At 33.9% G+C, this 13,854-nt stretch overlaps 1 protein-coding gene across 3 annotated transcripts in view; it reads left to right on the top strand.

Moving 5' to 3' along the window:
* The window catches only part of PLAG1 (pleiomorphic adenoma gene 1), a 43,403-nt gene extending 30,468 nt beyond the window's left edge, over positions 1-12,935 (top strand). For 2 of the 3 annotated variants that reach the window (XM_008590557.1, XM_008590556.1), the window contains 3 exons: positions 2,862-2,960; positions 5,449-5,807; positions 6,333-12,935. In XM_008590557.1, coding sequence (XP_008588779.1) covers positions 5,566-5,807; positions 6,333-7,590 — 1,500 coding nt within the window. In that variant the 5' untranslated portion in view covers positions 2,862-2,960; positions 5,449-5,565 and the 3' untranslated portion in view covers positions 7,591-12,935. The remainder of the gene's footprint in view (positions 1-2,861; positions 2,961-5,448; positions 5,808-6,332) is intronic. The other variant, XM_008590558.1, reaches the window with a different exon arrangement.
* Positions 12,936-13,854: the final 919 nt, after the last annotated feature.

The raw sequence follows: 13,854 nt of genomic DNA, 5'->3' as shown, positions 1-13,854 counted from the left end.
AATGATTTTCAGAACTATGGGATTTAAAATACAGAAACAGTTTCTATACAGGCCTCTTCTTTTGCTGGCATCTCATAGAAATTGGTTTTAGTAGACCCTCTGTTGTCTGGTTCATGTTTGCTTATTATTTGCTTGTTATTTTTCTGTCTGAGTCACTATTTTAGAATAATGCAGAACATAGAAGGATAGGCCTGTGTGTGCACAGAACATACAGTATTCCCTCTAACTGCTGTTTCTGTGTATGCAAACTTGCTCTGGAAAAAAATGTCTGTTCTGGTACCAAAAAAAACCTGGAAGGATATTCTGAAATGCTTTTTCATCATAGAGCAATTTGAAGTGGGTATATGTATTTTCTACACAATTCTTCAGACCAAGGCAAAGAAGGATTTTCATCAGTTGAAAAGTATAGTAATCAATCTTTGATAAGTTTTTTAAAAAGGTAGAAAAGAGAAACACAGGTACAAGTTTTGTTGCAGACTTTTCAGTCTCAGTACTTCTTTGAAGTATTTCTTAATCCTATAAAAGAAAATACACTGATAATTTTAGTTAACATTTTAGTTAGGATTACATAAATACAAACTTTTTTATGTTTATTATGTCAATCCAAATAATAGTTAATTCTAGCCACTTTCTGATTTTGTTTTGGGAAATAATTCACAGTCCTTTGAAATTATATGGCAACTCATTAAGAACTCAAAATAGGTTGAATTTAGGGAAATTACTCATAACTTTGGGATTATGTTTTGTGATAAAATAATGGCTTTATATTATTTTATTTCAGACTTTAAAATACATAGCTGGGGTAATTTATAGACTATTGGTCTATCTCAAAACAAAATGTGTAATTTTAAACTATATTGAAATACTTAGAGCTAAAGAATTTTTATAAAATGTCATTGAGCATTGAACACTAACATAAATAAAACTTTTATGAAATTTTATGAATGTATTTGAGATACAGTAAAATTTATACTGTTTGGGGAAAGAAGAGAAAAAATATAGAAATTTATTGTTTACTCTTCAATTTTGGTTTTAGATTTTTTCCACCCAAATCACTATTTAGTTAGATGTACTAGTTATTATTTTAGCAGTTAGTTAAATTATTTAAAATTTACTTTGTAAACTGTCTTTTAAACTTTTTAGGTATTAAATTTATTTGGGGGGGGAACCACATTTGGCATAGAGAAAATAGGCACTGTCCTCTCTTCTGATCTTTTAAGTATAATGCAAGATTTATCCACTTGCAAATTGGTTTGCTAACCTGCTCTTGTCATCAAATGCAGTTGAATAAAAGGACTTTTAGGGCATAAGCCCTCTCTTAACCACACTGTCAAGTTGTTGGGCTTCTAAGGCCTCTCACCTCTCACCTTAAGATGGCCTGATAATGAATGCGTCCACCTCTCATATTCATTGAATTCCAGGGAAGTAATAGAGATGAGAACACTGTATACTTGTATTTATATTATTAAAATAACATAATACACACAATGGTCTTTCATATTCTTAATTGTCCTACAAAAACTCAGTATGTGCCCTGGGCAAGTAAGTACGTACACAGTTAATTTTATTATTTTGCAATTTTGATGTGCAGAATTCGTTCTTCCATTTGTGCATGTCTTGTGCTTTTCAAAAGAATGGAGCTTTTGCTTTAACTTTTTAAATATCTTTTATTCATCTAAAATTTTATCTTTCTTGTCTTTTAAACTATGAGAATAATGCTGCTTTCAAATATACCGTTAGTATTTTTATATTGATGCTTGAATGTCCTCTATTGAAAATTTTATTTAGACATCATCAAATTCTTAAAGTATGTGAAAATTTTATTTCGGGGAAATTATTAGATTTCTGTTTAGAAGTTTAAAGTTATTTTTATTTAACCCATCTATGGTGAACCCTTTTATTGTGTTTTAACTATTTGACTTATATTATCATTCTCAAGTTCTTAAAATTATAATTTCTGACCATTCATCTTTAAGATACCCAGAGTTTACTAATCTCTCTATGCCTTGTACTCTCTATAATAGATGATTCTATGTTTTTCTATCTTTCAACTATTATTGTTTTCATGTTTACTTGTACCGTCAATAATTATTAACAAATTTTTTCTATGCATGTTCTCAGTCTACTTAAGATCATGCTACTTACAGGCATTTTTAAACTACTTTAAGATTTTTCAACAGTGATTTCTTAAACCAGATGATGCTTTCTTCCTAACAACTCCTTCTCCTGTAGCAAACCTATATTTAACTTCCCTGCATGCTTTTGACATCTAAAGAGCACAGAGTTATTGCTACATTTTAGCTGTCCTTGCACCATGCTTTTCAGAATTGGCAGGTATTGCAGGTAACAAAAGTGTAGCTCTGAGAAGCCCCAGTCGCACAATTGTGCACAGCGTGGGCGTGAGTGCGTTCAGTAGGAGTCGGTTCGTTGGTGCGGTTTCTCATGCTCTCTGAGAGGGAACTGAGTTTGTCTCTTCCATAATATTATGAAGCTTAATGAAATTTTGATCAGTTTGGTTTACAAACAGTAATCCTAATATCCATTTTTTCCTAGTAGGAAAGTTAGATTAAAAAAATAAATAAATTGAATTTGGGAAAGAAGTGGGGAGTCATTCAGCATCACAAATTGCCATTTATCTAGGTAATACTATTTTGCTTTTTATTTCTGCATTTATTTGGTCATGTAATTGTGCTTAGAACTAATAAAAATAAGCAGTTGGTGAAAATTAATGCATGACTTGTCGGCAGAATATGGAATGTAAGCATGTGCCATGAAGTTGCAATTCTTTTATCCTTTATTTTCCATCGTTTATGCACTTGTTCCATTTAGAGGATAGTCCATTCTTATTTTTTTTTTAATAGATTGGCCAAAATGGGAAGGATTGGATTCCACTCTCTTCCACGAAGAGTCAATGGAACTGGCTAAGATCAAAGTCTGAGGCTTTTTCCATCTGTAATCAGGTATGCATTGAACAAAAATCACTATAATACTGTGCATGCGCCTTTCAAGTATTTGATTGATTTGCATATGATGAATGTGTTTTTTTAATTAGATATTGAGCTCACAACCTTATATTCACCCTATAGTTTTAAATGCACCTGTGATAATTAATTTGATTTTGTAATACATTAGGATAAAGTATTATCAGCCATGAAAAAATTTCAGCTGGTCTTAGAAAAGTGTAATATTTGAAATCAGTGCAATTCTTCATTGCTCAGTATGTACATCCAAAGATAACAGAATTCACTTATTACTCTGTATTGAGTATCACCAATTTTAATATAATCAGATGTTTGTATATTGTTTCATGGTGCACTTTTAATACATTTTCTTTCAATAACTTAGAAGTAGTTTTTCTCAACTAGAATTCTCTGCCCATTTTGGTTCGATTTTGTAACAAATGACAAATATGACCCATGTTTCAAATTATTTTCAGATATTAGTTATATACAGAGATTTAGATACTTTGCATTCCATTTTGATATCACAGTTGGAAAATGGTTAGCTTGTTTTCCACAGTGTTCTAAATAGGTGCATAAAAGCATCATGTTAGGAAATCAAATTTAATGAAAATTAAATTTTTTCCTCCCTTGGCAGAATGCTTTATATACATTTACAGTATCATTACTGGTTACAGCAGAATACCTATTTAGGTATTTCTGAGGGAGGCAGAGGAACTATCTTCTGAATGAGAATGTAACAGGAAAAGAACAAGTCCTAAAGATTCAGAAAATCTGAAACCAGACAGGGCATATTATGTTAGCATTGGTAACATCAGTTGCATTTTGTTAATCTGAGTTTTAAACTGTAAGGGGGACATTTAGGCAATTAGAACAGCTCGAAGGGCTTGCCTAATAAAGAAGAAAGGACACGTGAAGCAAACACTGATTAACTCACCCATACGCTTTACTACTTTAATCAAATGAGAAGATAATTGATATATTTTGCCTATTTATGGATCGCCTCTACATTAAAATGCAATAAGACCTATTCTAACATACACTTAATTTTACAAAAAAGTAGGTATTTAGAACTCCTACAAAAGTGTAACTGGAATCTGAGAAAGTTGGTGTAATAGACCTAAGCAAGAATCAGTTTGATACCAGAACACGGTGATATAAGGAAGTTGGTTTTCACTTTTTAAAATATATAATAGGAAGAAAAACCCAATTGATTAGTAGTTGATAAGTCGGTTAGCTCCATTCAAGTTTTCTATTTAAAATTAGATCTTTTTTAAAGATGTTGCAGGTATTACACATTTTTGTGGTCTCCTAAAAGTACATTGCTAAACTAGCATTCACAAACCTTGAGGAATTATTTAACTCTTATATCAACTGAATCTTTAGAGTTGGTTGTCTTACTCTGAGAAATAGAGTTGATAATATTTACTGTCTCTTGACTATGAGTTTCAAAGGTTTCAATTCAGTTTTAAATTTTTTGTTTAAAAAAACATACTCCTTGCTGTACAATTGCTACATTTTATTCTTTCTCACAGTGCTGAAAATGAATTGAAACTCTGAAACGCCTCATCATGTATTCTTGCACAGGTATCATGCGCTAAGTCGGAAGTCCCAACAGGTGTGTTGCACAGGGGTTACAGGTGTGTCGAAAGGCTGATCCCCTCAGCTCTTGGGGAGGCCTAATGACTCTAGCTTACCTACTAACCTGTGTGCCGCGTGAATATAATCATTTTCTGTGACATGACAGGTGTTGAGGAAAATTACTTTAAGCATATCTTTCCCCCAAAATGACAAGGAGGCATGCTCTTTACCTAATATAACATCAAAAGTTTTTAGCATTTCAAGAATGTATATTTGTTATAGAGAGAAATCATTTCTGCTCTTGTCTCAGATATTCCTCAGAGTATGATGACACTGGTGTAAAGAATAAATTTTCACTTTGGGTGGTGCGTTGGACTCTTTCAGGCCTCTGGTGTCTGTGCATTGAGTAGTTCTTTCATAAACTCAGTGGCTCATGAGGTGCCTAGAAGAGTTTACAAATGCTTATTTCTATTTTCCTTTAATAAATACAGAGTGTGACTAGAGCTGATGTGCACAAATTAGAATGATTTTTAGACACTGAAATATTTGTTGAAACATTACTACGTTTTCAGTTAGATTTACATTCTCTAATTCCTTATGAAAATTAAAGCTTAATAATGCCACTTTTAGAATCATGTTTTGATGCATCCTGAGAGTTCCTGAAATCAGTGCTGCTATGTCTAAGTACGTTTGTCAGGTGGAATTTCAGGGTATGTATGAACTGTTCATTCTGAGCAATGCATTTATATGAATTTTGACAAATATAAAGAAACCTACAGATATTACATTAGACCAGCTGAATCCATTTTATGGTTTCTTTTTTAATTCAAAAGCATCACATAGCAAATAAAATTTTTAAAAATTGAGTTTAGTTACAAACTAGTTGTTTCTTATTTTTTTTTTCCAGTCCCTTTTTGCTTTCTTTTACGACCACATGAAACTTGAGAAGCCACCTAAAGCTATATCATTTAGTGGAGTTGGGCAGTTCCCAAGTGTCCAACAAGAAGGCCTGGTTTAGGCTGCGATGGCCACTGTCATTCCTGGTGATTTGTCAGAAGTAAGAGATACCCAGAAAGTCCCTTCAGGGAAACGTAAGCGTGGTGAAACCAAACCAAGAAAAAACTTTCCTTGCCAACTGTGTGACAAGGCCTTTAACAGTGTTGAGAAATTAAAGGTTCACTCCTACTCTCACACAGGAGAGAGGCCCTACAAGTGCATACAACAAGACTGCACCAAGGCCTTTGTTTCTAAGTACAAATTACAAAGGTATTAAACTCTATTTGTCTTTCAGATTATATTTTCTCTTATGTTGGCCATTTGAAGCCATTGTAAACGTATGTATTTGTATACACATTTTTCAGATGATTTGAAGAGAGGAAATGTTAAGTAGATTAGACATTGGCTACTTTTTAGTATACTAAATCACATACTTTTATATGTTAGTGTCTTTGGATTTTTTAAAAATAAAATGCTTACTAAGAGTAGAATTTCCATTTGTAGAAAGAAATTAAAACAAGAAAAGGGTATGGACATTTACGTGAGTATATTCAGGCTTGCTCATTTGTTTTTGTAATGATAACTGAAACCAGCAAAAACTAAAGTGGCAATTTAAATGGCTCAAGTTTTGCAGTATTTAGGTATATTAACTATCCTTGTGGTATATATTAAGTTAAACAGTTTCCATTATTGAGGGAATTCTGTGTTAGCATAGTAGTTTAGCTACCATTTGAAAAGTGAATACATACCATTTTTGTCATGATAATCACTTACAGAATATATCTGTGTTTAAAGGCACATGGCTACTCATTCTCCTGAGAAAACCCACAAGTGTAATTATTGTGAGAAAATGTTTCACCGGAAAGATCATCTGAAGAATCACCTCCATACACATGACCCTAACAAAGAGACATTTAAGTGTGAAGAATGTGGCAAGAACTACAACACCAAGCTTGGGTTCAAACGTCACTTGGCCTTGCATGCCGCAACAAGCGGTGACCTCACCTGCAAGGTGTGTTTGCAGACTTTTGAAAGCACAGGAGTGCTTCTAGAGCACCTTAAATCTCATGCAGGCAAGTCGTCTGGTGGGATTAAAGAAAAAAAGCACCAGTGCGAGCATTGTGATCGCCGGTTCTACACCCGAAAGGATGTCCGGAGACACATGGTGGTGCACACTGGAAGAAAGGACTTCCTCTGTCAGTATTGTGCACAGAGATTCGGACGAAAGGATCACCTGACTCGACACATGAAGAAGAGTCACAATCAAGAGCTTCTGAAGGTCAAAACAGAACCAGTGGATTTCCTGGATCCATTTACCTGCAACGTGTCTGTGCCTATAAAAGATGAGCTCCTTCCGGTGATGTCCTTACCTTCCAGTGAACTGTTATCAAAGCCATTCACAAACACTTTACAGTTAAACCTCTATAACACTCCATTTCAGTCCATGCAGAGCTCGGGATCTGCCCACCAAATGATCACAACTTTACCTTTAGGAATGACATGCCCAATAGATATGGATGCTGTTCATCCCTCTCACCACCTTTCTTTCAAATACCCATTCAGTTCTACCTCATATGCAATTTCTATTCCTGAAAAAGAACAGCCATTAAAGGGGGAAATTGAGAGTTACCTGATGGAGTTACAAGGTGGCATGCCCTCTTCATCCCAGGATTCTCAAGCATCATCATCTAAGCTAGGGTTGGATCCACAGATCGGGTCCCTAGATGATGGTGCAGGGGACCTCTCCCTATCAAAAAGCTCTATTTCTATCAGTGACCCTCTAAACACACCAGCATTGGATTTTTCTCAGTTGTTTAATTTCATACCATTAAATGGTCCTCCCTATAATCCTATATCAGTGGGGAGTCTCGGAATGAGCTACTCCCAAGAAGAAGCACATTCTTCTGTTTCCCAGCTCCCCACACAAACACAGGATCTTCAGGATCCTGCAAACACTATAGGTCTTGGGTCTCTGCACTCACTGTCAGCAGCTTTTACCAGTAGTTTAAGCACAAGCACCACCCTCCCACGTTTCCATCAAGCTTTTCAGTAGGATTCTGGGATGTGGATTTACTACAGAAATGTATGCGTAGCTCTGCCTTAGATGACCATTTTTATTTTAGTGCCTACTTTAAGACGGTGTAAAAATTTCTGCTTTTGTATAATACCAGTTTTCATCAAGCCAGTATAAAATAGAAACTAGCTTTTTAAATGAGCTTTGGAACCATTTGTGTTCAGTTATGTTTACCTGGGTATTTTGTCCTGATTCACTGCCAATTGTCAGATTTTAATAGTTTTTTTTTTTCATACAGGAAAGCCATTATTATTAGTAAAATTTTACAAATCTCATGTTCAAATTACTTTTAGGTCTTAAATTTTTCATTTTTGTCCAATAACAATGGCTCTACCTTTGGACATTTGGCTCATTAAAAAATTTTGCAATAGAATGTAAATTTTATAAAATATATGTAAATAACTCAAGAGTTTAAAATTTTTTACTAGCCTCAAAATGGATTCATAATCAAGTGTTGCAAATGAATTAAGAATCTAGTTTGGAGAGAAAACATGTTTCTTAGATATACCATAATTTCTGATTAGTATATTTTGAAGACTTGCTATTGTCTGGCTAAAATATTTGCCGTCTTTATTATGAGCATATAAGGAAAACAAAACCTAAACACAAAGCATCAGTATTTATAGCAAAATAGATGCCTAGTAAGGTGATATGGCATTCCATGTTACTTAATAGTTGGCCCTAAATTAGTACACAGGATATTTTGCCATTTTTCAGCCTTCTTAATTTGCTATCTTTCCATTTAGTAATATTAATTGTGTATGGCATTGGAGTCTTCAGAATCGGTATATAGGTAGATCTCTTTAATCTTTTCCACTTTCCACAGCCAAAGGGCGGGTTAAGTGCACCAGCAATTTTATATTGATTGTTGGTCCACCATTAATTGAGAATCTAGAGTCATTGTGGAACTACAGATGTTAGATGTGTTTATCCCAGTGTCCCAGCCTGCATGGTGTGATAGACTCCTAAGCAGGAAGATAGATGTGAAGCATGTGGTTCAAGTTGGGAAATTGTCTAGGCATCATGTCGCCTGTTGCTAGGCTTGAAAACTGGACTCTTGAGGAGTAAAGTAAAAGCATGTCGCTTACATCACTTCTTGCTGAATTTGATACATTTTTCTTTCCCTTAAGAGCCAAAAGCAGAAAACAAAAACAACAGTCCTGCTCCCATGGTATCTTATTCAATGTGAATCCATCTTTCCTTACTATTTTTGGATGGAGAATTTAAAGTTGAATGCATTAGAAAACTATTTGAGGAATTACGATAAAGTTTTAAGTAACTAAAAATGTATGCAGTAGAACCCCACTTTTACAAAACTTTAGGAAATGGGAGAAATGTTGCACATAAGTTGAATTTGAACGGGAACAAAGTAAAGTAAAACAAGTACTATCTTAGTTAATGTGAAAATAACAATTGAGAATATTATATTCACTGAGTAAAATAGTTATTATGGGCTTTCCTCATGTTAGACAACCACCATAATCTTCTCAAAGGTCCAGTTATATTTTCTAAAGGTCAGTTGGGATATCAGCCTAAGAAACATATCTATTAAGCACTTGTTAACACCTTATTTGGGGACCCCATCTGTTGGGGTAGGGGCAAGGGGGGGGAGGTTTATAGAAGAGTATATATCTCTTTAAAAAAAGAAAAAGAAAAATATTTCTGAGCACTCATTAGCCCTGTATGGAAGCTTATTTCCCTTTTGCAGGGCCAGTTATCACTGCAGATTGCAATGTTTACCAGGAATTTCTAAAAATGAGTGCAGATTACTGAATATAATGCATTATTTAAAATATTTGGGAGTACTAAAAATTTTGTGGAGAAATGTAAATTGTAATAATGTAAATGGGGGTTTCACTATATATATTGTATACACACATACATATATCGCACTTCATAGAATCAAAGTTGCTCTCTGAAGGAGCTTTGGCTCCTCATATTTTCTCATGCTCCTATATTTTTTTTAATCCTAGGAGCAGTAGTTTTTATACTTATGTATTTAAATTTTATTATGAAAAATTACATTTTATTAAAAAAGTGTGTTTCAAAGGCATTAAAATTATATATGTTAATAAGGAAATACATTTTTAAATTTTTCAAACTGCTCCTAAGCTTGTGGTTAGGAGAATATTTGCTCTGAAAGTAGGCTTTTTGCTCTGCTTCATTACCACTTCCTTTAGTTTCTATGAAACAGATTGCTTACCTAAATCTTTAGTTGAATGATTAGTGTTCAATATTGCTTTAATCACCATAAAAAAGGAAAAAAGAAATTTGGTGACAGAGCACAAATGAAAAAACCTATTTTTAAGTAGAAATCACAAATAGCGAGTGTGGAAACACTACTTTATTTTGTCTAAAATTTGCTTAAGAAGTTGTCAAATTAATGAACTGAGACATTGGCCTTAGTAGGCTGTATTTCACTGCTAATAAAAAAAAAAAAAGGGAGTACCAGGATTTATGAAATAACATTTTGGAAATGGGGAATGGCGCCATATATGTATATGTATATGTGTATATATATGTGTGTGTATATATATATATATATATGTATATATATGTTTTTTTTTTTTTAACCTAATTCTCGCCCTGCATGGAATTCACATACATGCAGGCACATCTTTCAGGGCACCAGTGCTTAAAATTGTGGAGTCTTAATTTTCATATGTACACCTTTTTGCCTGTTGCTGCCCCACAGACTTGAAATAACACTGCAAAGTAAGAGGGAATTCAGCTCATTTGTTTTTAAAATTGACTGTAGTGGTCACTAAACCCCTTTGAAAGAATTTCTACTAAAGATGAGACAGACTTGTTTATTTTAATTGCACAATGTTCTAACAAGGATGTAAAACAGGATTGGCCTTTTTTTTTTTCCCTAGAAAAAGAAATTTGTCATTTGTTTTTATGTCAACTAGATGTGATTAAAAATAATTATTGCCAATGTTTTCATTCTCCAGTGGCCAGAATCACCATTCGTGAAATTTCTGGTAGTGCCTTAGCTTGGTAAAAAAGGGATTAACATTAAATAAAAATATATTAGTCTAGAATTTGGACCTCAGACAAGATATTGAACCTCATTCACTTTGACTTCCACACATGTGTCCAAATTAGGTCACCAAACACGGAAGTGTGAGTGTGGAAGGACCTTGGCACTGTAAGCAATATTATCCATTGATATATACAAATATCATCTTTATAGTTATTGGTCACTGTTAGAACTTTCATTTTAAAATTCTGTTACCAACTTCAGTTTTTTAAAACTTAAGTTGTCCTGGCTGATTATGCACCACTCTTTGTGCAACTTTTAATATCACTTTGTGTTTCTTTCAAGCTGCGTATTTTTGCCTACTTGTTACTTGTGCTTTATTTTTCTTAGTCATTTGTGGAATATAGTGATATATTGTGTTAATTTGGACAGTAGCGGTTTTTAAAAACCATATACTGATTTAAACATGAGCCAGAGCTGATTGCTTTATTAAGCTAATAATGAATGTTAAAGAGTACATATTTTCAGGATCATTCATTTAGTGAGCAATACACATATTATAGGCCAATATTTTTTTAAAAAATAGAGCTTGGTCAACCTCTATACTACATATATTACAAGATATAGCACTTTCAAAATGAATCTAAACCTTTACAGAAACTTTCTTATAGGTTATGCCTTTAATTTTAAGACTTATTATAATTTGTTTCAAGTGCCATTAGATGATATATATGTAGGCCTTTGATATATAATGCTTTGTGTACAAAAATGGTAGATGGCATTTTAAACAGGTACATTTTTACAGTGTTTTCTTATCAATTTGCTATATTGCACAGAATCAGTGTGTGTCTTTTCATAAGGTTTTACAATGGTTTATTTTTTTACAAGGTTTACGTGTTTCAAAGCACACTGTCTTCCCAGTACGTAAGTTTAAAAATACCAGTTCACCCAAGTTGCTTCTAGCCTACTGAGATCCATATGACATTGGAGGAGATCTTTTAAGCGTTGAGTATTCGTTATTAGCAGTGGCAGACTGTTATCTCCGACAAGTGAGTGCCTGAGTTGAATTTGTCTTGTTTTCTCACGCTGTGTCAGCATTCATATTTACAACACAGATAGTCTGTTGGTGATTACATTGGTCTACATGAGCTGTGTAGTGTAGTTTTGTGCTAAAAACCCATACAGAGCTCCTTTTGGATCATATAAAGCAAGATATTGCTACCAACATTGGTAAAGGCACATTTAGATCACCATTAGGCCTTCTGCAATGTTATCAGCCCTCTGAGGATGGAAGGCATTGTCTTTTGATAAATTTAGCTAGCTCTAGAAATGACAGAGAACTGTTGCTAATGTATAAAACACTTCATTGTATAAGCTTCAGTGGTACAGATGAACCAGAGTGAATGTTTATCTTCTCAGAAACACTCCTTCAATATTATGTTGGATCATGCTGCTAATGTAACTTGGGATACAACTCTTCATGGTGCTACAAACTTCTCTTTCTTGTTCAGTTGTATTTTTTTATCCATAGAAAAAGGACTACATTAGGTGTAAAGGTGTACAATATATTTTTATACTGTGACTTAACTTGTCATTAACAAACTTTTACACCACCGCGATGTATTCATGTGCACTTGCAAAAGGAGATCTTGGACATGCAAATGTTGCCGGAACAAACCCAGCTTTTGTCCACAAGGTGACTGTAACTCAGAATGGAAAGTGGGCTTTATAATTGGGTGTGGAGTGAAGAATATGCTGTATGTTACTAACAGCCCTTTGAATTTAACAAAAACTGGGAATCCATTAGGAAGTGGATTGCATCATGCCTGAACATAAGCTGGACTGCTGAAATCGTATTTTTAGCTGATGAAAGTGTTTGGACTAGTACTCTAAAAATGTTCTAATGATAAAGTGTTGAGTCAAAATAGAAAAGAAAATCTGCATTCCAGGCTGAATTTTGTATATTTTTATTGCATTTGAAATTGCTATTCTGTGATATTGGGAAATCAAGTGGCTTATCGTGTATATCATGTACTTAAAATGTATTCACAAACTACTGTTGTATTTGTATAAAATATAGACAAAGATCATATTTTTTGTGTGTGTATAAGCTCTGTAAAATAGCGATCACATTATGAAGCTGCAGTGATACTACATTTTAAACATTCACATCCAAAGAAGCAGGCTATTTATTGTCCAGATACCCAGATTTAAAATATTAATTTGCTGCTAATTAAACAATAGTACTGCAGCTTCTTGTGGCCTACAGTGTTATGTTTGCTGTAAGAAAAAGATATGTGAATTCCACAAAATATATAAATAAAATTATAGACTGGCTTTAGATAATGTAGATCTTCCTGAAAATTTAATAGATGATACTTTTCTATTTGCTATAACATTTTATCTTCACCGTGTATTATAAGTATTTTCTCATTTGATAAATATAAGATTCTAATCGTTGGCTCTAGGACAATACTTCGTTGTTGAAGTGAAATGTAAGGGTTTGTTTTTGTTTTTGTTTTCATTTTAACTTTTGTACCTTTAGAGGAAGGATAGAAATGGTAAATAATAAAAGTCAAAAGTTGGTGCGTCAAAACTTTAATCCAGGTGAATTTAGAATTCACAAAAGGCTATTACATTGTTTCTTGTTCCTGTGAGATAAAATTGGCATTTAGCATTCGTTTACCACTTATTGTCTGTTAGTACTGTAAATTATCCTTTTAGAAGTTCCCCTTAGGCTGTTTGCCTAAAATTTTGCTGAAGAAAGCTCCTTTGGCAATTCATGTGGTCCAAAAGGGCAATCACACACATACCATTTAAGTAAAACTCCTCAGTTAAACAGCCAGTAATACCACTTCCAAGAGAGAGATTAATTTTAAAAATTTGTTTAATACCTGTCCAGGAACCAATTGTAGATATAATTTGTTATGTATCTCATGCACCTCTTTCATATGACAGGAACAATTCTTCCTTTACCTTTGGCTTTCCTACTTTTAGAGGAGTAAAGAAAATGATCAGTAATTCCAGTGCTGGCAGTTTCTTCCTCTTTTCACTTGCTTATCACTTGTTTAATTCCAGCAAGTCCAAAAGTATTCCTGTGTTAATTCTTAGAATTAAATATGGTTTTTTTTTTCCTTTTTGTCTTTTTTCGTGACCAGCAACGGGATCGCAACCCCCGGTGTCGCGCCCGCACCGCGCTCAACCAGTGAGCGGACCGGTCTCTATATGGGATCCGAACCCTCAGCGGGAGCGCCGCACTC

The sequence above is a fragment of the Galeopterus variegatus genome, unplaced genomic scaffold, assembly GCF_000696425.1.
Source record: "Galeopterus variegatus unplaced genomic scaffold, G_variegatus-3.0.2 Scaffold6197, whole genome shotgun sequence".
Lineage (NCBI taxonomy): Eukaryota > Metazoa > Chordata > Mammalia > Dermoptera > Cynocephalidae > Galeopterus > Galeopterus variegatus.
This window is presented reverse-complemented; position numbering and strand designations above follow the sequence as displayed.